The 24,451-nt window shown below is 42.6% G+C and overlaps 5 protein-coding genes across 5 annotated transcripts; 2 read left to right on the forward strand and 3 right to left on the reverse strand.

Moving 5' to 3' along the window:
- The first annotated feature begins 919 nt into the window (after nt 1–919).
- Nucleotides 920–4,896, forward strand: gata1a (GATA binding protein 1a). Its single transcript, XM_080027064.1, has 6 exons — nt 920–1,038; nt 2,603–2,832; nt 3,069–3,581; nt 4,034–4,179; nt 4,326–4,451; nt 4,562–4,896. The coding sequence occupies exons 2-6, from the start codon at nt 2,619–2,621 to the stop codon at nt 4,847–4,849; spliced, it is 1,287 nt and encodes a 428-aa protein (XP_079883190.1). The 5' UTR covers nt 920–1,038; nt 2,603–2,618; the 3' UTR covers nt 4,850–4,896.
- Nucleotides 4,897–8,567: 3,671 nt separating this feature from the next.
- On the reverse strand, nt 8,568–11,313 carry LOC307250106 (bcl-2-like protein 1). Its single transcript, XM_080027065.1, has 3 exons — nt 11,175–11,313; nt 9,877–10,557; nt 8,568–9,196 (listed from the first exon to the last, which is right to left on the reverse strand). Exons 2-3 carry the CDS (start codon nt 10,414–10,416, stop codon nt 9,056–9,058), a joined length of 681 nt encoding a protein of 226 aa, XP_079883191.1. The 5' UTR covers nt 10,417–10,557; nt 11,175–11,313; the 3' UTR covers nt 8,568–9,055.
- A 627-nt stretch (nt 11,314–11,940) lies between these two features.
- Nucleotides 11,941–16,052, reverse strand: adnpa (activity-dependent neuroprotector homeobox a). The gene is made up of 4 exons (XM_080026698.1): nt 15,718–16,052; nt 15,042–15,149; nt 14,758–14,850; nt 11,941–14,661 (listed from the first exon to the last, which is right to left on the reverse strand). Exons 2-4 carry the CDS (start codon nt 15,147–15,149, stop codon nt 12,319–12,321), a joined length of 2,544 nt encoding a protein of 847 aa, XP_079882824.1. The 5' UTR covers nt 15,718–16,052; the 3' UTR covers nt 11,941–12,318.
- Nucleotides 16,053–16,472: 420 nt separating this feature from the next.
- Nucleotides 16,473–19,134, reverse strand: LOC307249742 (DEP domain-containing mTOR-interacting protein; the record flags this gene model as incomplete). Its single annotated transcript, XM_080026595.1, has 9 exons — nt 19,046–19,134; nt 18,731–18,909; nt 18,493–18,616; nt 18,130–18,308; nt 17,741–17,953; nt 17,503–17,646; nt 17,314–17,384; nt 16,767–16,871; nt 16,473–16,598 (listed from the first exon to the last, which is right to left on the reverse strand). Exons 1-9 carry the CDS (start codon nt 19,126–19,128, stop codon nt 16,473–16,475), a joined length of 1,224 nt encoding a protein of 407 aa, XP_079882721.1. The 5' UTR covers nt 19,129–19,134.
- A 2,715-nt stretch (nt 19,135–21,849) lies between these two features.
- On the forward strand, nt 21,850–23,601 carry mafbb (v-maf avian musculoaponeurotic fibrosarcoma oncogene homolog Bb). The gene has a single exon (XM_080025881.1). The coding sequence runs from the start codon at nt 22,084–22,086 to the stop codon at nt 23,065–23,067; it is 984 nt and encodes a 327-aa protein (XP_079882007.1). The 5' UTR covers nt 21,850–22,083; the 3' UTR covers nt 23,068–23,601.
- The last annotated feature ends 850 nt before the right edge of the window (nt 23,602–24,451 follow it).

Raw genomic sequence — 24,451 nt, forward strand, 5'->3', positions numbered from 1 at the left:
GGGTAATTGGTGACTCGATTACATTTTTGTTGCCAGTTACCACAACAAATACATTGATTTGCATCTGGGCCTGGCACATGATGAGGATATAATTTTCATTTAACTGCTGCAGGTTCTTGAGTGGCAGGTAAAAGGCCAATAAAAAAGGCCTCAATTCTTCCCAACTGTTTTTCTCCCCTGATTTCCCTGAAAACTGTAAATGAACAAAGAGGAAAGTTGGGGAGCTGCTTTGACTATCAAATGACCGAGACAGTGTCAGGCTTGTGCGCAGCCAGGACGTGTCCAGACCATATCTCTCCACCATGATTGCAGCTCCTTTCCCGATTTGCATTACTGTGTTCCACTCTAAGCTTTGCTGGACCACAAAGAAATTGAGTCTTTGCATTTCATATTTGCTTTGTTCAAATGTCCGTCGACTCTTTTCCATGCAGGCCTGGCCTTATCAGAGGCTGTATGCACATTTCATCAACAGACAAAAAGCACCCATCCTACGTGCCCACTGCCCTGCCAGGAGCCAACTGTACACTGTCCTATATATGACACTGATGTGTCTATCAGTCAAAAGCTATTTCTATCCCTCAACTTTAGACCATGGGTGGATGCTGAAATGCATATGCATTATGTAGAAATGGACAAACATGTTATCAATACTACACTACCAGCCCATGAAGGTAGAGAAGAGGAGATAAGATGAAAAACGGAAACACCTTAGCCATTCCCTCTCTCTACAGAAGGGGAAGCATTTGTAACATCAGCAGTAAAGTTACAAGAGTATTTTACATTTAGAGCATTCATATTTTATATCCGCCCTCAAACCATTTTTTTTCTTACTGTACCAAAGAGGTGTGTCTCTCAAAAAAGTTGTCCCCAACAACCCCTCCCACGGACAGTCTCTTAGCCCTAAACTTCGCTGGTGGTTGGAGAAGTAGTTATTGTAGCCACAACCCATACTAAGGTATAGACACACAAACCTGGCAAAATAACATCTTTGACCTTGAGTCCTACTGTTCACCTCGCTCATCTGTCACATCCACTCAGGTAGGTGACCCCTCTGCTCTTTCTACCCTCGTCTGTCTTTCCTCTTCAGTTTAGACACCAGCGTATGACCCAGCAATATGATACTATATATTCTGTGGTATCAAGCATATTTATTGCATATGGAATATTCCCCTTGTGGGGTTTAATATCACCTAAGACAATTTGTTGCTTGATAAATGCCTGTGTAGATATGAGAGGTGAGGACTTTGCTTTAGATTGACGGAGTTTCCTCCTCAATGAAATGGACAGTTTCTCTTCCATTTAGCTGTTTCATTTAGATTTGATTTTTTAATTTTGTGATTGTGTTATTAATTCATTTAGTCTTCTCCGACATCTTATCATTGGTTTATGTAATTGGCTTGTAATTTTTTGGAGGATAACTCATCATCATGGTTGTCATACTTTCAGGCAACCTTGGTTAAATGGTTGATATCCTATTAAATATCTGTGCATATGTACTGAATTCCTATTTAATAATCTTTCAATTGTTAAACCTCGGGTTACATTTGTTTCCATATGTGAAGCTTTAAATTCAGTTTAAAATGATCCATCCAAATGTGATTATTGCCGCCTGTTTTTATTTCTCAGTACAGTCTCATTTGTTCAGCTCTCCACGACATGCTGTCTCACTCTGCTGTGTTTTTACATTTGTTACGTTCGTAGTCCAACAGATTTCTATTAATCAGATGAGATTAGAGTCCTGTTTTATCGATGGGGCTGGTTATTTTTAGCGTTATAATAATGCTGTCTATCAGATTTTCTCAGACTTTATCAGACACTATCAGCCTTTTCTCTTTCCTCTTCTCTTTCCTCTAAAGATATGGCGGGGAATGGCCGTGTCTGACATTGTAATTGGCATAATATTGCTTTGACGTGCTTTTGACTTTTATTATTTTATTCTGTTTCGTGTATTTCTTTAAAATATCAAGAAAGCAGCAAACATGCATTTCATCTTAAGAAATACCACCACTGAATAATTAAATTAACTAAAACTAATGTAGAAATAAATGTAATGTAATAAAGCAGATGTGGTGACTGTGTGACAGTTTCAGATACTGTAACCTGCCAAGCAGTTTGACAGAGGTGGATGCAAACTAGACCCACTATCTCTAAGAAAATCTGCCTGTAAACACCACACGAGTAGTTTTTTTTAGTCGGTGTTGTGCTGTTTGTCAACCCTGTGGGGCGTCGCGGAAGGCACATATCTTTTGCATTTTTCTAACTGGCACACCTTTTGTAGAAACTTTTGTAGCCACTCTAGTAACCGTTTGGTCACTGACTGCACAACAATTTTAGACCCGACTATTTTTACTTTCAGCCACTGTCAAACTTCCTTTCCTATAAAAGGAAGTTTTGGTGACGCCATGCTGTTGAGAGATCTTATCCCTGATAACTTCAAGTGACAGTGGTTGTTGTAAAAGTGAAGAATGTGGTGGTGATTATGGATCTGCTTCAATCAAAGTTGTAGTAAATCAGAGAGAATAAGACTATACGCAGATGACACAAATCTCAAAAGCACTGCAGATAGTAACACATCTCCCTACTATGGTATTTCGATGTATAGGTCTTCGTCTGTCAGCATGGAGGATTCCTCAGAGCAGTCCCACTGGGTGTCTCCAACCCTGCTCAGCTCAGACCCTCTGGCTGCTTTCTCCTCTGAGCCTGACCTGCTTCCTCCAGGGGAAGACGGGGAGGCCTTCTTCTCCAGCCAGGACACAGACTACTCCAGCCTGCCCTCCTTCTTCTCCAACCCCAGCCACAGCCGAGCTCCGTCTATCTACAGACACAGCTCTGGTCAGTGGTCCCACCTCATTCCAGGTGCCCTTAGGGTCTAAGGGCATAAGGTGTCATTGTGTATGGACTGTGAAGTCCACTGAGGCAAATGGCTATTTGTGATATTGGGCTATATAAATAAAAACTGATTTTTATTGTATTTGACCAGTGTGTGTCACCCATCAAATCTAGCATCCCATCCACCGTTTGAATCATCTGACTTCATGTACCCTGTTTCACTTTATTATTTTGTAAAGTTCGGCAGGTGTTCACCTCGCCGAGCCTCCTCAGCAACCTGCAGCTGTTGGACGGTCCGGGCAGCCACTCCCTGAGCTCGGCCTACAACCTCCCAGCCTCCACCTGGAGCAGCAGCCCCCTCAACAACAAGACCACACTGCACTCACACACACCCACCTCCCTCTACACCCCCACCGTCTCCTCTTCCTTCACCACCTCCAGGGACGGATACTCCTCTCCGGGCAGAGATGGCAGGGAGAGCCCCAGGCTGCAGGAGGCCCTGAAGGCCGAGCGCCTGAGCCCGCTGGGGGGTTCGGGGGGATCCAGCAGCAGTTTTCTCAATCTGACCCCTGCTGCTGGGAGTGTGTACAGCACTCCGTCCCACTCTCACCAACACATGCTGAGCCCCTACAGCTCCTACATGCCAGTACCGCAAGAGTACAACTCTGCAGCCTTCTACTCCAGCCCCGGAGCGTGGATCAGCCCCTCCTACTCGCCTAAGCTCCACAATAAGATGAGGATATCCACTCCAGGTGAGGACACCCTAACATATGTAATTTTTCTCTGGTTTTACTTTGTTAGGTCTATGATTTTTTAATTTATTAAAGATTGGTCAATAATCTAAAAATGGCCAATTATCCTTGGCACAGCACTTGACTAAACAGTCTCACCACAAGCTCCATTAAGTGGCTTGTCCATTAAGATGGTCGAATACACAAACTCATCTTTAAATCAACGTGGATGAGAAGGCCTTGAGAGGTGATGATAGGTGCTCAGAAAATTAGAAAATTGATAGATCATGTGTTATGATTGAAAGATCCACTGGAGCAAGTTAATGGACTCCATTTGGTGAGATAGTTCTGCTACATTTAAAGAATAACTTGCGTAAAACTTCATTTCTAGGAGATATGTTTGCTGCATTTTTGCAATAATAAGAAAATGTTTCATGTACAGTAACAACTTTTGTCCTTTTGACTCTGAACAGAGGCCAGAGAGTGTGTGAACTGTGGGGCCACAGCTACCCCCCTGTGGCGTCGGGATGGTACAGGCCACTACCTGTGTAACGCCTGTGGACTGTACCACAAGATGAACGGCCAGAACAGACCTCTAATAAGACCCAAGAAGAGACTGGTATGACCCACTGAGATACAAACTGACACACCTGTCTGGGTGACTGACCACAGTGACACCATATTTGATTTGTGAAATATAAACTAATTACTAAGTCATTGCTAAAGCAGCTATACAACCATAAGTATTTCATTTCTGTGTTTCAGATTGTCAGCAAGCGGGCAGGCACCCTGTGTGCCAACTGTCACACCAGCACCACAACACTGTGGAGACGCAACGCCAACGGGGAGCCTGTGTGTAACGCCTGTGGGCTGTACTTTAAGCTGCACAACGTGAGTCATTTGGATCAAACTCAGTACTATAAATCTCAAAAACAAACAAAACAAACATGCACAACTTTTCCCTCCAAATTTCTCAGAACCTGATGTCTTTCTTTTCTCAGGTCAACCGGCCGCTCACCATGAAAAAGGACGGCATTCAAACCCGCAACAGAAAAGTGTCAAACAAGAACAAGAAGGGCAAGAAGGCCGCCATGTTTGAGCAGTACTCGGATATGAATCAGCAGTCCTCCCTGGATGGCAATGGGGGGCCCTTTTCCCTGGGCCACGGGACTCTCCTCACCTATAGCCACGGACCACATCTCATCCAGACACCATCAAACCTGCATCCCTCTGCCTCCTTACCATACTCACACCACCTCAACTCTGGCATGGTGCCATCACTGGTGTGAAATGACATAAACCGGGCACCCGAAAAAGAAGCTTTAGGAAACAGCGCACTGGCTTGAAAATTTGTGAATTTGTACATAATGTGTTTCTACACTGGACATCATGTGAATGAAGTTTTTCTGTTCATTTTCACTGTATTTTATATGGGAAGCACCAATTCTGTAGATGATCAAGTGCTTGTTTGACAGGGAATTGTTTGAGCTGTAAATACAAACAAGTCTTCACCCCCCCCCCCCCCCCATGTATTATTCATAATGTGAAATTATACTTTGCTTTTGTGTTACACAGGTCTGTTTTTGGACATGCAAAATTGATATTACCATACGGAAACTCTACAGAGAAAAAATAATAAAATGTGTGACTTATTTGATGAAGGCTTCTGTTTTTGATGTCATTTGAATTCTGGGTTTATCCGTTCAGCTCAGTGACCTGACCACAGCCTCCTGAGTGCTGTCATTGTCCTCCCCCTGCTCAGGTATAATAGGCTCTTTGTACAGTCGGCTCTCCACAGTGCAATTGTAAATGTATGCAAATTCCCCATTCTGCAGAAGTGGACAAACATTCAACTAAAGTGAAACACTTTATGCCTGGGTTTTATATTTAGACCATCGATACAAGTAGATGAGCCACCGGCTTTCAAGTTCAAACAAGGTCATGTTTGTGTTTGTTTGTACTCATCAAAAAGCATTCAGATCACGTTCTTAAGTATTAGTAATACCAACACCATTTCTAGGCAACGACCAAGTCATATACTCCATCACATGTAAAATCATGAAGGTATAACCAGCAAAATATACTTAGAGCACTAATATTCAAAGCATTTATTATCAAGCAGTGTAATATTATAAATTAAATTAGGTTAATTATTCCTAATGTATGTGGCTGGGACACTTTGAGCTAGAACATGATAAACTGTTGGCTAGTTTACTGTGCAGATATGCATCATATGTTTTACTAGCTGATCATATGTGGTGTTGGAAAGATCTTCATCTGAGAAGTAAATGTTTAAAAGGAATATGGTGGAGCAAAAAGTACAGCATTTCTATCATAAAAATGTATTGGAGGATAAAGTAGCCGAAGTAATTACTGAACTGATATTCAGTACTTGAGTAGATCAAATACATTCCACCACTCAAAACAGACTTTTTCAGAACATGTCATACTTTAACAAGCACTTTCTATATAGATGTGAGCAATACTCTAGTTGTTTAGCATTTAATTTTTTAGACATGCTGGTATCCAGGTGAGTGAACCAGAGATAACTTTTTAACGTTTCATTTTGAGCAAACCTGTGATCACATCTTTGTAACTGATTAGATTATATATTTCTATTTTGGGAGAAGTTTCTTGACAGTATTTTGCCACAACAGAAAACAGATAACCTTGAATACAAAGAAACACATTACATCTGTTGTAACTTTCTTTAAAAATTACCAGGCAGGAATTCAGTGTTATGTATGTACAGTGTATTTTTTTTTCTTCATGCTGAGCAATAGGGCTGGGGTTGCTCACTGTGGGACTGGGGAATGACTGATATGTTATCAGTGAGGACACAGACCCCAAAACCATCCACCTGCTGCTGGCACCGCCACTCACACTCCCTGTCAGTTAGTCAGTGAGGGGCACCATGTTCACAGAGAGAGTCATGACAAGCAAATTAATACAGTATCATCGGTGTCATCTGAAGACCCCGCTGTAAGAGTTTACTTATGAATCCAAAAGTCAATGTGTGATTTTTGGGTCAATTGATTCCAGTCAGGTTTCATAATCTGTGGGCGCACGCTTGACTTCAGACAAATCTATAAATGCTCTCACACACACCACTGTTTGTGTTTTAGCAGATTTGTGCACGCTTCAATGCAGACATAAGGGAGAAATACTACTTTCATTTATGAATGTGGTTTCAGCTTGGTGAACATCTGGGCACACCACCCAATCATGACACTGCATTACAAACACACATTCTCACACACGCATACACACCCCTGAGTGTTTAATTGATAAACCAACTCTGATGCAGAAATGTGGATTATAAGCATTTTGGCCAGGTTACTTATCAAACACTTGATTACAATTACACCATTAAAATAGTTGATGTTTTCCTATTAATTACAGCTTAATATTTTATTAGCAGTCAACCATACCTATGCCTATACATCCCCTGACTCCCACAGGGCCTTCGTGAGGGGGGAATTATTACAGATGGCCCTGTGGGAGTAACAGAGTGAAACGGCGGGGTTTCTATTTGAATATATGTTTACCCTGAATCATGCTTCAGCGAAGACATCTTCAAAATCCACATTGTTTACCTCCTTAAGAACAATCAGAATGAGTAAAACAATCAGTCAAAAAATGAAGTTAAAAAAGGGCTTGAGATGTAAAAGATGAAGAGGATTTGGCAAGCACATCCATAATTTATACCCTTTTCCTTAACTGTCTCTATCTGCTGTCTATCTACAGCAGCCGCCAGCCCTGCTCTGGGGAAATGGCAACAAATGCCGGGGATAGATTAGCAACCACAGGCCTGCTCCAGTTGACACAAGGCCATCCGTTATTGGCCTTTTCTCTCCTCTTTCCTTCGCTGTGTATCACTTCTCCCAGTCAGGCTGTTTCATCCTGCAGAAATTTAAAATTGCCCTGGTTGTAGTAGGAACTATTTCAACAGGAAAGCAGGTGAATTCATAATGAGTTGGTTTAATAGACTGTTTAAGATGGATAATAACCATCCTTGGGTCTAATTACTGGTTTGATTTGTGCAAATGTTCAAACAAAAGCAGTCTTGAAGGAGAACACAACATAAAAGTCAACACTACACTCTTTCGTCTACAGCGAGAAGTACATTGGAACTAAATGCAACTGTCACAGGTCGATGTATGGAACACTTCTCTTGGCAGTACATGAGCACCCCCAACAGGTAAGAACGCCACATTGCAGCTCAAACCACACCCTGCCCACCAAACCCCCTGACAACTGTCACAGGATGTAAAACTCTCAACACTGCAGTTTAGAGATAACATGCATTTACGTGTATGTGTGAGGTTAATATGGCCATTTACATTGTTGACGCATAAAATTATGGTTTTGAATTTAGCAGGAATTGAGGGAAGGCTTTACATTTTAGACAATTGCATGTGGAAAACAAAATAAAACCCTTCCCTCTAAACTGATATTCTGTAAATTGAAACGTTGATATAATTGATTAATCAAGTTGAATATATTCTGATGCATTCCATTGTTTATAATATTTATCTTTTATGTAACATGCAACCATTTTGGCCATTTTTAATATAATTCAAATTGATTTGATATATTTTATAAGGCTGTTCTATTTATTTTCAATATTCTATGCTGAAATGAACTGATCCCTGTGCTTAACTAAAGCATCAGTTTGTGGCAATGCATTATATCCCCCAAAGTAAACCCATTATTTTTCTTAATTTTGTTTTTATGACATGCCAATGTGTATCCTCTGTAGCTAAAAAGTGATTATTTGAGCTCATAATGTTCTTTTTCAACCGGAAACCGGATTGCCATTTAGTTTCTCGTAATTTCATGAGTTTGAAACGCTGAATGAATCTGAGATGTTAACAGAGATTCAGAGGCTATAGTGCTTTTATCTACTAAGGATGGGTGTTGCATTTTTTTAAACAGTTTTTTGAGACAGACAACAGAATAAGGACACAAGAAAAACATAAATATATTTATTTTTCAAAGCATGCCTAAAATTCCAGTACAGCCAAAAAAAGGAGCTGAGCATTACACAGTGAAAAGGAAATATAACTTATATTCTCTGTCAACTGTCATTTTGTAAGTAATAAAAATTGGTCCTTGTATAACACACAAAGGAAAAAAAATAAAATAAAAAATGAGCAGTCTCATCAAACCAGCTGAATCTGTTTCACTGTCTCTTAGCTTATCAGGTTCATTTTAATGCACTTCCAGTCTGGAGAGTAACACTCTTTTAAAGAACTGAAAATCTCTGCTGTGTGTTCAAGAAAATAAAAGACACTGGACAAAAGCGGGGTGGGAAGTATAAGAGATCACCAAGCTACATATGATGGATAGTGAATACTCCTACAAACTGCTTCAGCCAAACCACGTTCTGTCAGTGCACAAGCAGTTTTTTTGTAAACATGAACTATTTTCACTAAATTTTGGCGTAGCATTATACAGAGTGTACCGGCCGCTGTGAGCCGGGTGCAGCACCTTCACTGTTTCCTTGCTAGGAGAACACCGGCCACCACTCCCATTAGCAGCGTCACTCCGACTAGCAGCCATCTTCTCCGAGCCTCCCGGGATCTCCGAGCTTCTGCAGCGGCATCACGGCCAAATATCTCAGCAAAGCAGTCCTGGAGTCAAAAACGTTATAAGGAAGGGAGATTTTTTTTTTTTATTAGACAATGTTCAGATTACTTCACAGCCACGTTAAAGGAAAAACAAGTCTACTTTTTTTACAACTGTTTGTGTATCCTATGTGTAAAAATGTTTTCTAAATAATGAAAGTTATCCTATAAAACTACAGTATATCAGATACTCTTTTGGGATGTGTGTGTCATCATCAGTACACATCGTACATTAGTTGCTACTAATTTTCAAATTCATCTTTATGTACGGTACTTTGTGTACATTGTATATAACGCATATTTGAGTACAGTAGGTATATATGAATATACTCTGTGCCTATGTGTACATTATTCTTTATCCCCACACTGACTTGATGTTTTGCTCTGTAAACAAAGATATTGTAATTGCTGAAAAACAAGGGATAAACTCAATATGTTATTCAAATGCGTTGTATGCCGCAGGAGTAGTTTCACATGTCTTTTGATGTCACTGAGTCGCCCTTAACCCTAATCCTTGGAAATCAAGATACACACTCCTCCGAGCCGCCTTTTAAGCCTCTAGGCCTCTTGATACTAATAAAAGGCACATTGACAGTTTTTCTGGGATATTGTGTGACACATCATCACCAGCCACAGTCACAGTAACTCAAATGAAACTGGCTTGTTTCTTTCCCTGCCCGACTCACCCATCCTCCTTGGCTCTGGATCCAGGGACTGATGTGCTCATCCAGGTACATGGTCATCCAGTCTGCGATCCTGGAGACCAGCTCGCTCATATCCTTCTCCACGCAGTCCACACACAGCACACCGCCGAAAGCAAACAGGCCCACCACGCGGCCCCAGTTCACCCCGTCCTTGAACACCTCGTCCATCACACTCTTGAAGCTGTGGTAGGCCGTGTCCGGGGTGATGTCGATCTGCGAGGAGAGGTCACTAAACGCCTGCGTGAAGAGAAGTTCAAACTCATCGGCCGATTCCCGGAGAGCTGCCTTCACCGCCTCTATGTCGGCACGGAGGGGCGAGGTAATCCCTGACTGAGCCCCCCCGTTCCTGCTGTTGTTGAGGAGCAAACCATTGCTGGCAGCCGAGTCGGCCTTGTCTCCCTCAGTCCTTCCACCACCACCACCACCAGCCCCCTCCAGCCTCAGCAGAGAGACCGGGTAGTTCCTCTGAGACAGTCTGTAGCTTAGAAAAAACTCCACCAGCTCTCTGTTACTGTACGACATTATTACCCCACTTAACTGTGAAGCTCCAACACACAGCCGGCCTAATCACACCTCCTGCTTTCTCCTGCCATGGCTCTCCCAGTCCTTCTCAGCTGTCACATCAGAGTTGCTTTGCCTTGTGATGCAGCTGGTGGTAGCATCCTGGTGAGAAAAAAAGTTACATTCCTGTGAGACTTTACAATCATTGATTTCTATTGATTTCTGTACGATAAGAAATTCTGTCAAGAGACCATTGATGTTTGTTTACTAATCCATCATGATGACATCAAGTCTGCATTCACATAATCACTGTGGTTTAACTGCAGATTGATTTAAATTAGCACACAATCACACTGTATTTAAATGTTCCCTAGGAGCAGTCATCTGATGGGTTTCCTATTTTACAGAATAGGGAGTGTAATGGATCACTGGAATTGTTAGAAAGATGCTTTTACAAAATCTAAAGCTGTAACAACATTGGATTACAAACACGAGCTAACATTGGCCAGGTATCAGCCGTGGTGCAAACTCTGCTTATTGGAATTTACTAACATTGAGTAATGGCGATGTTTATCGAGCTAAGTAGATGAGTCTAGATGCCAACCTTTCACCGATGAAAGCTCGGGCTAAAAGTCACGTAGATAACGTTCCTACCAGTTTTAGCTTCCTGTGCTAACTAGCTGTTTATAAACAGCTCCATATGAAACGCGTCTAATACAACTCAAAGACTACGGCCAAGGGACTGATATGAGGTAATCATTAGTGACAGTTAGACTTACCACTGCTAAAATGTTGGTTCCTTGGGAGAGTGCTGATATGCAGTAAGTTACTGAAAGCTATAATTGTAAAAACAGACACAATATGGACATTTTTGCAGCTGCAGACTCAGTGGCCTCAGCAGCGATGCACGCTGGCGGTTGGCCAATTCCGCTACTGTACCAGCCAGAAGTCCCGCCCCCTATGGCCGCTGCACCAATCGACGCTTGAGACACCGGAAATTAAGGGGCCAGTGACATGATAGGAAAACCCTTCCCGTCTGTTCAGGAGAAATTTCACCTGCATTAATGAAAATGAATTGGCCCGAACCTGATTTTATAGTGTAATGTTTCTACTTATACAGCATGGCACCTTAGTCAAAGGTGTGACGTACAAAAGGCTACCACATATCATTTTATTTTTGAAAGGCGCCATTGTTGTACCATTCGTAAATGAAGAAAGCTTATTTTTTGGTTTCTTTCTATTAAAGTTTGAATAAAAAAGGGCTTAATATGACAATGTGGTAGCGGTCGGTGGTATATAAAACGTTTAGTAATGTAGGCCTACAACACCTCGTTGATAACTTGAACATGAAATAATCTTCCTATTGTGCTGCTTTAATTAACTTCAAAAATCAAACTCAATTCAGTTCTGTTTTTCAAGGTTTTCAAAAATGGCTGTTCAGACTCAGTACAAAAGATAATTGGTCTAAGAAAAAGCATTCAATGTTCAATGTTTTTATTAAACAGATTTATTAAAATGTGTACAGAAGCAATTAATGTATCCTACACTTTCTAAATATGACATGAGAATATGATAGTTCTTTGTCACAGCTGAGAAAAACAAACTATTTAATTTGGGAATTTGGCATGTTTTCAAAAATTATGTGACAGTAAAGTGTATGTAACAAAGAGTATGAAGAACCTAACAAATAACAATGGTTAAAGTATATACAATGTTACTTACATGTCATATATTTATGCACTACAATGTAACTTTTCACCCACTCTTTCCAACAATGGTAATGAGGTCTATACCTGGAATTGAAGAGTTTAAGAAACCCATGCCATCAGTCCAAATATTTGTAGTATGTAACCGTCTGGTTAACTGTTTTTTTACCCCCTACACTCCCTCAAAACTGAACCGTCACTAAACCAAGGCACACTGCTAAACAGACACACTAACAGAGTCCACCGACGGCTCTGCTGTCCCATCTTGCAAAGAGCTCTCCGTCTCTCTAGGAGGATCATCTGTGTTCTCATGTTCTTTCTCTTCCGTCAGGTTTACTGGCTCCTGGGGTTTTATGCTCTCGTTTTGATTCATGTCAACATCCGTCTCAACGTTTCCATTCTCGGTAGGTCTATCCTCTGTTTCTGGCTCACTGTCTGAGTCGATGGAAATGGTCTCTGTGCATGCAAGTTTCAAGGTACAGTTTAAAGTCTCACACTGCCTGTTTTCCTTCATGTGTGGGGTCCCAGACTTGAGCCCCCCAGGTCTCCCCCCTGAGGTGCCTTCCAACTTGCTCTCCTCAAAGATTAGGTCGTGCTTCACTTTCTTGACAGCGTGCATGTCAAAGCCGAGCAGCACACTCAACTTCTTGGCCTGACAGAGTCTCTCGCACATCCTTCGCCTGGTTGCAAAATGAGTAGAAATGTCTGACTTCCACAGCCACAGACTGGCAGACAGCTTCTCCTCCTCCTTAGGAGATGGGTACGGTCGCTGGTTGAAGTAGGCTGTCAGGAACTCTTTCCTGGCCTCATAAGTCTTGTGCTCGTAGCTTCTAGGATCCAGAGCTAGGCCGTCTGATTCAGACTGACTTCCAGCAGCTGTGGATGAATCCTTGTTCATTTTCATCCTCTTGGGGTTGGACGTTGCCTGCATTGGTGGCTGCCTCTTGAGAAAGCCAGCCCCAGATGAGTTGAGAGTCAAGGCAGATTTTAGGCCTTGATGATTTACCTGTGTCCTACCAACAGCTCTGCACTGTACAAGATGCAGTGTGATAGTTGAGGCCACCATGTTACTGGTGTAAACTCCCAAGCAATGAATGCACTTGTATGTCATCTTCTTTTCAACGGGATGCATTGTTTGGAGCACTTGGTGTCGCTCCCTCAGATGCAAGGCCAAAGAATCAGAGATGGGACCTTTGAGGATGGTGAAGCACAGCGGACACAGAGTCTTCCCGACCTCACTCTTGTGAGTGGGGAAAGTGATTGGTTCTTTCTTCTTCTCAAACATTCTGGGTTGGGTCACTTTGGCAAGAGGTGGAACACTGTTTGGATCAGGGGCAGGCTGTTCTTGACCATTAATAGATTCCTTCATATTAAAAGTGAGAACCACAAGCTGCACGTTACTGGACTTATCTTGTTTAATTGTGAGATCAAAGGTCAGAGGTGCTGCCCCAGGGGGTCCGACGAAGTCATCAGGATGGGCCTGAGCCACGTGCTCCATGATTTTCTCAACACTGTGGAAAGCAGCGTGGCACTGTGGACACGTGAGCCCATGGATTAGCATGTGGTTAAGCAGGGTATCACTGGGCAGATAGCGGTTGCAAAGCAAACACTTGCTGGTGAAGTTGTGGATTTTCATGATATACTTGGCCAGTGCCCACACTTTCTTTGCCTTGTGCGCATTCTCAAAATGAGCATTGTAGAGGTTCTCGGGAAAAAGCTCATTGCAAACTGTACATATCTTCCACTTCTGTGTCTGAGCAGTGTTTACACCAGGACAATTATTTTCAGCTGCAGTGCTGTTGCCAGGAATGGTGGGTCGCATCTGACTAGCTGCGATGGCAGACTGATTTCTAACAACCACATTGGCCGCTGGCTTTAAATAGCCAATTACTGGTTGTGCCATAGGATCAGCTCTGGGGCCCCTGCTAGTTATCAGAGGGGCCTTCTGAGATGCAACTGGTAAGGCTTGAGACTTGGCAAGGACAATATTAGCGTGTCCAATCATAGTGGTTACTTGAGCGCCAATGCGCTCGTGGTACTCTATAACATGCTGTACTAGAGCCTCATAGCTACGGGTGGTAAACTGGCAGCGTTTACAGAGGATGTTGTTGCCATTGATAGAATTAGCGCCATTCTTAAGAGATGCCTCTGAAACCATCCCAAGATATGGTGAGACAATATGCTTAAAATGCTCCCTGTAGATGTGCCTTCTAACAACATTGTAGAGTGTGTCCCGGAAACTGCACTTTTTGCAGAAGTACATTGCTTTCTCCATAGCACCTCCCTGTCTGGCGCTATCAAAATGCATGTTGTCCTTCGGTAACAGGGTTGGTCCCTGAAAGTTCCCAGGATTCTGCCGTGCTGAACTGGGAATGTGGAATATTTTTACATGCGTCTCCAACGTCCTCTTGTTTGCAGTGAATGTGCAGTATGGACAGTTGAGCAGAATGTTACTGTCAAAGATGTTCCTGTGTACATTGCGGAAGTGATTCTTGTAGCCTGAGTAGTATTTGGAAGAAAAGGGGCACTCTGTGCAGCAGAATGGCTTCGATCGGTATTCCTGAAAAGCAATATGTATAAAAACAATCGCATTTAGCAAATGGTTATGATTTGAGCATAATCATTTGAAAGTATTGGACACAAAAGGAAGATTTACCTGTGTTTTAGAGTACGATGGATCCCAACCGCAGATATCAAGGCAAAAAGAGCCTTTTACAAATTGCTCATTAGGGCAAAACTCTTTGAACTCCTGTGGAAAGAATAAAATCGATTACAGCATATAAATTATAGTCTAGTATTAGATAGCAAACAATCCAGCAGGTTTGACAGCATGCAATACGTTTAACTATAACTCTTACCACTAGGTTCTGAAACACAAATGACCATCCAAGCTCAATAATGAGTCATGTTTCTACTCCAATACAACTGAAATACACTCACCTCCGCTGCCTCCTTGCAGTACTCCAGTCCAATGTCGCCAAGTGTTTTTTTCACTTGTTTCCGAGCTCTCCTGATTCTAGTAAGGTTGTTCACTGGGAGTTGATACATCTATCCAGAAAAAAAGAAACAGCCTGTTAGTTTGAGGCAGGTAAAATTTTAATCGAATGCACTGCGAGGAAGCCCTTAAATGTGATGTGTTGTAAAAAGTTCATCACTGTGGTTCGATTTAATAGTCAGCAACACAAAATACTGAATTCATAAACTGGCGACACGCCCTTCTAACACTGGTTTCCATTCATTAAATCACTGTCAACACGTGAACTTCTCATGGCAGGGTAACGTTATCAATGTCCAGGGATTCAGCCTCTGCAGGGGCCCAGTAACGTTACTCTCAGCGCGCATTGCTTCATTTTAGCGCTAATTTCAGACTCAATCCCATTTGGACCATACACTGTGTAGCGGAGAGCAGGACTGTGACCTCTCTTGCTCCAACACGGCCAGAGATTTCTGGAGCTTGTTTTGTCAGAACATGTTGTTAGCTTTATAGGCTAGCGTTAACTTGCTGTGCTGCACGCTCCCCTCGGTACTTAGCACCAATGCTAACTTCTACACAACCAGTTAGCGTTATATATGTTTTCGTTTTCAATGACGAAATCAATAGATGCTTTTTGCTTACCTTGTGATAAGTCTGTGGACTATCTACACACTGGTTCCCCACTTCATAAAGCGCTAACAAAGGAGTAAGGTCGGGGCGTGTGGACTGATGGTGGTGGTTTCTCTCCTCAGCCGGTGCGGATGCTCGGCTCCACAGCTAGCTCACTAAGCTAGCCAGTTAGCCGTCACATTTGCTGTGCAGCGGTGGCTAACTAGCTTGAGTAGCGAAGGATGGGCCAGGTGGTGAACAACTCATGAAAACAGTACAGTCCAACGAATGCTGACTGCCCGGACCTCCCAGTGTCCTCACAGTATTTGTTGTCCGCTAGCTAACGTTATCTTTTCCGAGTGAGCCAACTGTCAATCCAAAATGGCGACTTCGAAACAGCGGATGTCGTAGTAGGGAGCCGGGCTATGTCTTTCTTTATGGTCTGGATGGATGGCAGAAAGTTACTGTTTATCGTGATCGTATTGATACAAATATCTGTTTACAGTGGGAAAAAGGCTGATTTTTATTGTTCAAGAATCCAGGATTTTGAAAAAGGGACAACTGGCACAAAACTCTAGCTAGTTTAAGCTTACTCTTGCTGCAACAACACACTTTTCATTGATTGATTAATTGATAATGATTTCCCCACAAATGAGCACATGACCTCTGCCAACATTAGTCTTTCATTTAAATAAATATTTAAAAATGCGTTTCATAATATTATATTTCAGTTCCAGTAAATTGGTCTTCATGTTTTCCGGATTGAAAGACATATGTCCCTGCTGATATCATTGCAGTGGTTCCATCACTTCCAGCACAGATGTACGAGTTCCTGTCATCACCAGTCTGGTGACCGTCTTGTAGTCCAGCTTTAGAACACACTGTCCATTCACCTGGCACACAAACTGACGCACCTAATAAGAAAATCATGTGAGTTTCATAGGTTTTGTTGATCTTTTGTTTGTTTATTGTTTTGGTGTTTTATCTCATAGTCACATAGCCTATGTGCTTTTTTGAACATTCCTTTGAGGTTATAATAGCATTTTTTTCTTTCAGTGCCATGCGTGTACCATATATCAAACCTTAACTCCAGCAGCTGCTGCAGGGCTTCCAGGTTCAACCGCCTGCACATAACAGGGAGCCATTCCTCTGACAACAAATCCCCAGCCCACAGCATCTCCTATCACCTGTGACAGCAGGGAGGTGAGTTAATTTCACATTTTGTGGAAATTAAATGGAATCTGAATGGTTATGATTACCTGTTGTAAATTGAACATTGGTGAATAATCTTTCGGATGTGAACTACTGTATAAGGGGAATTACTGGCGTTGTGTTAAGTGGATACCACATGAGAATGGTTCCATGGTGATGTCATAAATTCCATAATCAGGAGCTCACGCCAAGTAAGTTTCCATTTTAAAGAGGTATTTCAATTTAAGTGTTGAGTCAGCGATTCTGGAGGATAGTTGTTGTTAAAAAGCTTCATGTCAAAATCCATGAATATCTCCTCACAGTCCGCTACCTGAAGCGTTCTCCAGAATGGCTCAGTTCACCTTTAAGTTAAATCCCAGAGTTAACATGAACATAATCCTTTTTATTAGCTTTGGGTTTGTCATTACAGTAACTCACCGTCAACACTTTCTTTATAAAGGGTGCACCAGGGGCCAGTAACTCCTCACATGTATAATGTATTCGAAGTACTGTAAAATAAAAGATTTCAACATTCACCATTTAAATTGTTTTGGTGAATGAAACACAAACAAGCATCAATATGACAAAATATAACATTTATTGTGATCAATAGAGGGTTGATCACACACTTGCCTGATTTGGGGTTGCATCTCACCACTGAAGTGGAGGACAGCTGGACAAGAGGTTGAAATCCAGCAGAATGAAGTTGGAGGGAGTTTAAGCTCCCTCGACGCCCACTGGTAACCTGTTTCAGGTCTCTACTCGACCCTACTGTAGATTAAATCAGTAGTCAAATTACTATTCAATTTGCTCACACAACAAAATGCATAAGGCACAGAAAGGACAGGGATTTTTGTATTTGTACCCGAATGGAAAGCACTGTTGCCCTGTTGAGGTTGGTTTTTTCGCAGAACAAATGGACTGTCGGGATGGGTGTCCTCTTGTGTTGACTCGGCAACACCTTCAGCATCGTCCTGTTCACCTTCGTTTAACAGTTCAGATAGGCGGCGGCGGCGGCGGAAATTGATGCAGAACTGATAGAGAAGTCCACTGTCAAGGATGTTGTGCTTCTTTGCAACTAGTGTTGGAAGTGGGGGAGAGAGAGAGGGGGCACAAAACATCAGAATTTGTGTTTTTCTTTTTTTTCTTCAAAACGAGTCAATGTTTGTCTTTGCTTGAGAAAAAAGTCACAGCAGCCATTGTCATAGGGCCCTAGTGCCAAACATCAAAGGGCAAATGAGGACTCCCCCTCACCGTGCTGAATGATGCCATGCTCCTGCAACGCGCGGCACAGCTCCAGCCCCCGACGCCGGCTCTCTGCCTCTCCGTTCTGAAGCAGCCAGTCGATCAACTGGCAGCCCGGGAAGGAACGCTTATATGCAACGCCCTGCTCCTCTCTCAGCTGAAGAATTGAGTTCTTGTCCCCTACCAGACTTGGTAAGACACACACACAAACACACACAGGAATCAACACAGATCGGATGCGTCATTACATGCAAATTACTTTTATTGTACTTTGTGTGTCGGTGTGTGACCATGGCCACTATGGTTGGAAGTATACTCTTTAAGGTCAGCTGTTTCCTGCTCAAACAAGAGAATCCCACTCCCAGCTCTTACTGTTCATACAGTCTTTGTCCTCGCATGAAGATTTTCACCTCTGTATTGAAGGGAAACGTGCCATCGTCCTTGCAGAAACGGTACAGCAGTTTGGCATCCTTGAATACTGGCCTCTTATCACAGACTTAAAGAAAAGCAACATACATTTCATATAGCTACAATTTCAAAAGAAATGCATAAGGATTGTAGTTCTTTGAATATTCCCTTGCTGAAACTTGTGCGGTTGCTTCTTTCTTACCGTGGTGAACGATTTCATTGTCCATGAGGTGCTGCATGAGGCATTGGGCAGTCGCTCGATCCGGAGCCTCCTTATGGCTCACCAGCCAGTCTATAAGCTCCTGTGCCACAAAGCAGTTAGGGTAAGTGCGCAGGTGGTAGCGGCGATCCTTGATCAGTTTTCCATCGTGAAGCCTCAACCTTGAAAATACAACTTATAATCAGCCATAACCATTACAACTCAAATAGCAGCCACAAGTCTATAGTCTAAAACCTTGGATCCCCTTGTAAGCCTGCCCATAAGCAACAGTCACATTCCTAATCTCTCTCCTCATACCTGAGTTGTTCTCCTGCAATCATGACTTCAGCTTTATGTTGCCTGGTCATGGCATTTCTCCTAATACTACTTGTGCGCTCCATGTTTGTTATCTGTGGTCGAGAAAGCAAGTGAAGCTCACTCTTATTTACGGCCCTTTGTGTTTACAAAATAGCTACTGAAACACAATGAGCCCCATTGCCATGTGGGAAAGGTGTTGTGTATACAAAAAGAAAGAGAGACAAAGACATAGACCATTTCTTTCAGAATGCTAAAGACATGTAGCGTCCACAGAAGAAAAAGTTTTGTTTTTTCAGCTTTGTCTTATACGTCCTTAAAGCTGCACCGTGTTACTTTGGGTGTGTAAGTGAAGTGAACATTTTTTAAGGTACTGTATATTCTTAGAACTCAAGAAACACACGTTCCTCACAGGTATATTGGATCCATGGAACACCATTTGAAGTTAGAAGGCTACCTTGAAATTTCCTGGTTCACTGTTGTCTACAGTGGCAGGGCCCATATATTTGTTACTTAAACATATTCTAGTCTTAAGTTTGGTTCCAGGTGCCTCAAAATAATTTTGCTTTGATCCATGAAGATAGCATTATTCAATACTAAGAAATTCATTTGTAAACTAACTGCAGGTTCTGCAAATGTTAACAAACCGCCCTCCCCTGCAAACTGCATAGTGCACCGGTAAGGCAAAGGCTTTCAGTAGTTTTCTTGTTGGCTATTTGAGAGTACACACTCATTATTCTGAGAGAAACAAAATAATGACTGTTGATTTTCACATGATAACCCTTTGTTATTGCCTGCCCAAGTCAGTAAAGGAGGATGTCTTGACATGTTATATGTGTTAACCTGTTAGCATTGGATGGGCTAGGATTAGGTAATTCTTTGAAGGTCATTATATGGTTGTCTAGCAACAGAAAACCGGAAAAACTAGCCTTGTGTTCTATTATACAGTATCTGGATCCTTCGTCCGATTCAGTAAACTTGGCCACGGGATGTTTACGCATCCATGCCTCAAGCCTCTAAAGCAGCATACTTTAATCCTGCCTGCTTTAATGGAATTTGCCGACCTAAACCCAATACGTTCAGCCTCAGCCTTAACCACCCATAGAGTAGCTACATGATGGTGGATTGTGTGTTGGTACACATTAATATCAAATTGATATCCATTGCTGCGTAATGGTCTTGGATACCAATATTTCCGAGAGCTGCTGACGCTGTGATTATTGCTTTACACTGTTTTGTGACAAAATATGCCCTGAATATGGTTTAATATCAGTGTCTGCTGGTTAAGTGCAATTAGGCTGTTAGCAGTAAGCACATGTTACAACTATACTGTGAGCCTGCTCTGTTGACTTAAATCCCACATGTGTCCCTGAGCCATCCTTTGGTCAGTTACACTGTCTCCTCTTTTTCCTTTATTCCCAGCAACTGCAACTGTTGGTTTTGGCTGGAGTCCTCTATCTTGTCAGCGAAGCTCTCACTATCTTTGGAGTATAGGCCTTAGTGTTCCCTGAGAGGGTCAACCCAAGGCAGGAATGGTCCCTTAACAACTTTGATATCCTGTGCAGTTGGGTCACCTCTGGACACTGTAGGGTTGACATTCCTTAATCAGACAGCAGATCCTGGAATATGTCTTTTACTTTTTTTTAATGTGTCAAGAGTCTATGATGAGCTGTTGTTAGGGGTTCCTGATGGCTAGTGGGACACTTTATTGAAACTTTCAGCCACTTCTTTGGCTGCTGGGGCTCAGAGCCAGTCTACTGTAAACATCTAAGGGTTCTCCCGGAGATGATTTAAGCCATTCCATATGTGCACATTCTGTAAGAATAACCCAAATTAAAGTTTTATAGCAAGTAGTATTGTAACAGTCGTAACAGTGATGATAGGGCGAGCCTGGAAATACCCCTATAACAGAACCACTTTAACATACAATCCAGAAAACACAAAACATAGACAGAGCTGTAGGCCTTGCCATATGCTTGTGATTTCTAAAATGCTTTTATCCGACCTGATCAAACAACTGGGCTGCGTTGTTGTTTTTCTCAAGGACTGTCCAAAGGATCAATTTGTTGATTTACATTACATGCTATAAATTATAAGCCTGGCACAAGTAGAATAGATGAAATTGAGACTTGAACAGTGTAGGCTTATGGCCACAAGATGTCAGTATTGGCCTGTGTACTATCTAAGGAGCACAGCAGCAACAACAACAACAATAGTTAACAATGAATTGTCTTGCACCCCCTTCGTTGTTGTTTAAATAAAATTAAGCAGCAATCTGGCAACATTTATTGATTAATTAAAAACATATTCAAATATAAATATAAACCAAATGAAAAAAAATAACATTGTTTTTCAAATATATTTGCTAGATTTGAGGTATGCCTATAGGCTGAAGTGACCTCATATGGTTAGTTAATTTGCTGAATTGTAAGCACTGAATAGACAAGAGTGTATGTGTATGAATTTGACCGGGCCTTAAACGCACTGATACACCCTGTGGTATAAACAGGCCGACATGTCAAATGGGGGACGGGCTTATAATAATAGGCCCAAAAAAAAACAAATAAAAGTAAAATAAAAAACATATTGCAGAAGATAATGTGCTGCGTTGCAGACATTTATAGGTTTTGGTCAAATGATCATCAGGAACAGCTCGTGGGGACAGAGAAGCAGCCTTTATGCAAATCTCCCAGTTCAGCGTGTTTTCATTGGAGAGGAGCGCGGAGGTGTAGTCTGGGAGGCGTGACATCATTCCAATGCAGCTTTATGAAGAAAGTGCGCTCCTCCTAAACAGGCAGAGAGGTGCGTCCAGTGCTCTGGCATCCGCGGACTTTCATTGTGCGGCTATTGAAGCCAAACTGGCTGCGCTTTGCAGAATCATCAGTTCGCATAGAGTTTGAGGTGGGAGGCTTTCGCGCTCGCTGTTTTTTCCCCTTCTGAGCTGAAATCAAAGTTTGGAATTAAAGCTATTTTGTCTAAAGTAAGCGCACTTTCGCTGACTGTGTGAAATAGCTGTGGACATTTGGAGCTTGCCGAATAACATGACCGCTGAGGCGCACTCACATTTGGGACTGCAGAAACCCCCCATGGATTTCGTCAGCGACTTCGACTTGATGAAGTTCGCCGTGAAGAAGGAGACGATGCAGGGGATAGACCGCTCCTTTGTCGGGCCGTGCAGCCAGCTCCAGAGACCAGACTCCGTTTCCTCCACCCCTGGCAGCACACCTGGCAACTCAGTCCCTTCATCGCCAAACCTCAACCCGCACGAGCCGAGAAACAACCCCGGGGGCGACCAGTTCTGGATACCCAACAACGGGGGTTACCCTCAGCAAATGTATCCTCAAGCTTTTGGTCTGACACCCGAGGACGCAATGGAGGCCCTTATCGGCGCCACGGCGCAGCAGGGACACCCGTCTGCGCCCCACGGCCACCACCCGCCACCTTTCCAGGCTGAATACGACGGGTACGGCCACCTGAACGAGGCTGTCCAGCACTACCCGGGACTCTCGGGTCACCCCGACATGCAAGGCATGCCCAGCTCTCACTGCCAAGACCCGTATCTCAAAGATGACTTGGAGAGCTCGGCCCCTCAGTCACCGGAGGGCCTGGAGGACCTCGACGGGCACCACCATCTCCAGCACCACAGCCGCCACGACAGGCGATCCAACGGCGACGAGGACTTCTCAGACGACCAGCTGGTGTCCATGTCCGTCCGGGAGCTCAATCGGCTCCTCAGAGGCCTCGGCAAGGACGAAGTGATGCGTCTGAAGCAGAAGCGCCGGACCCTGAAAAACAGAGGTTACGCACAGTCCTGCCGCTATAAGCGCGTCCAGCAGAAGCACGTTTTGGAGCACGAAAAGACCAGCTTGGTGTCACAGGTCGACGCGCTCAAACATGAACTCAACAGACTGATGCGGGAGAGGGATGCATACAAACAGAAATGCGAGAAACTGTCCGGTGCAAACTGTTACCACGAAACTGGCTCTACCAGTGACAATCCTTCCTCACCTGAGTATTTAATGTGAGTTTGTGAAATTCCTGCAGAACTGATTATTTTCCATAGGGAGGCATTATGATGACAACTCGCCTTTCTCTTTAACAAACAACTCCCTGGATTCACCAAAATTGTAATTAATATTTGACATGAAATCACTCAAATAATTGTAATAGACACAACTAGTTATGATTGGAAAATTACAATGAAGCATGCATGCAGGACATGTGTGAGATGTTTTTATTGTATACAGACGTATCTGTATTTTGTTTGAAAGGACAAACTTGAAATCAGAGAATATTCCCTTTTTTATTACTATATACAACTTTTATCCTTCTGCTTCGGTTAATACTTGTTTTTCATTTTGGTGATTATGCTTTGCGTAGTGTTTGTAGTTGAAATTATATTTTGTGTTCATGCTTCCTTAAAAAAGTAAACATGCTGATTCTGCCGGACAGATGTGTTCTTCCTTTTGCTCTTCTTTTTAAGATAATATATAATTATGCAAATTGTTTTTCATCTACTATGTTTTACATTTATGGATCAATAAACCTATTGTGACTTTTTAAAATTGTGTCTCATCTGCTAATAGAATTACTATCATACAAAAAAAACTGACCGTACAGTGAAACGTTTCCTCGTGTGTACGTTGTTTGTTTTATTACATCAAGGTAATTTGCTATACTTAGGAGAGCTATGCCAACATTTATAATAATCTTATTAACAATACCCACACACAATCTATACATTTCTCATTCCATAAAAGTAGATATCTTACATACCATCCGTGTGCACTATGAACTGATGGTCTTTCAGTCTGGATATAGTGGCCTGCATATAAATGTGGAATTATTCTGTGCAGTGTACAGTAGATGCTAAGACTACTAGATAAACAATATGGTCTCCATTATACTTTTCTACCATAAAATTACACCAAGGCAAATACTATAAAAAAAGTAAAAGGAAGATAAAATCACAGCGACGGTTTCAAGAAGTCATGCGACTTTATAACCGCGCTGTAAGTTTTTTTTGTGACAGGCTCAGCGCTGTATTTGTTGGTTTGGGTGGTGAATGAAAGGACGAGTGGCTTTCTCTGCTCTGCTGACCTTTGCCCTTCATGGAGTGCTGCTTCCTGTGGGACCCCGGCATGTGAGAGCGAAGGGGGACAGACTGGCAGGGGCTGTGGGGCACAGATAAAATGGAGTGGAAATCAGGCTTCCCCTCTGCTCTCTTCCTCAGACAAACAGATCACCTCTGCATTCATTAACAGAGGAAGAGAGAAACAACAACCACGGCGCACTGTGCTCCCAGCTCCCTTTGCCGGCTCCACAGGAATTTTTTTGACTTGATATGTGTGTGTTTTTTTGTCTCTTCCCTCCTCGGCCCTGTTACATTTTGAAACACTCAAGCAAATT

Source organism: Ammodytes marinus, assembly GCF_949987685.1.
Source record: "Ammodytes marinus genome assembly, chromosome: 4".
Classification (NCBI taxonomy): Eukaryota; Metazoa; Chordata; class Actinopteri; order Uranoscopiformes; family Ammodytidae; genus Ammodytes; species Ammodytes marinus.

Excerpts from the sequence above, each read along its gene's own strand:
- gata1a (XM_080027064.1), top strand. The coding sequence starts at position 2,619 with ATGGAGGATTCCTCAGAGCAGTCCCACTGGGTGTCTCCAACCCTGCTC. Across the intron at positions 4,180-4,325 it reads TAAGACCCAAGAAGAGACTG|ATTGTCAGCAAGCGGGCAGG; the intron begins GTATGACCCACT and ends TCTGTGTTTCAG. Across the intron at positions 4,452-4,561 it reads TGTACTTTAAGCTGCACAAC|GTCAACCGGCCGCTCACCAT; the intron begins GTGAGTCATTTG and ends TTCTTTTCTCAG.
- LOC307250106 (XM_080027065.1), bottom strand. The coding sequence starts at position 10,416 with ATGTCGTACAGTAACAGAGAGCTGGTGGAGTTTTTTCTAAGCTACAGA. Across the intron at positions 9,197-9,876 it reads TCCAGAGCCAAGGAGGATGG|GACTGCTTTGCTGAGATATT; the intron begins GTGAGTCGGGCA and ends TTTTGACTCCAG.
- adnpa (XM_080026698.1), bottom strand. The coding sequence starts at position 15,149 with ATGTATCAACTCCCAGTGAACAACCTTACTAGAATCAGGAGAGCTCGG. Across the intron at positions 14,851-15,041 it reads ACTGCAAGGAGGCAGCGGAG|GAGTTCAAAGAGTTTTGCCC; the intron begins GTGAGTGTATTT and ends TTCTTTCCACAG. Across the intron at positions 14,662-14,757 it reads CATCGTACTCTAAAACACAG|GAATACCGATCGAAGCCATT; the intron begins GTAAATCTTCCT and ends ATTGCTTTTCAG.
- mafbb (XM_080025881.1), top strand. The coding sequence starts at position 22,084 with ATGACCGCTGAGGCGCACTCACATTTGGGACTGCAGAAACCCCCCATG.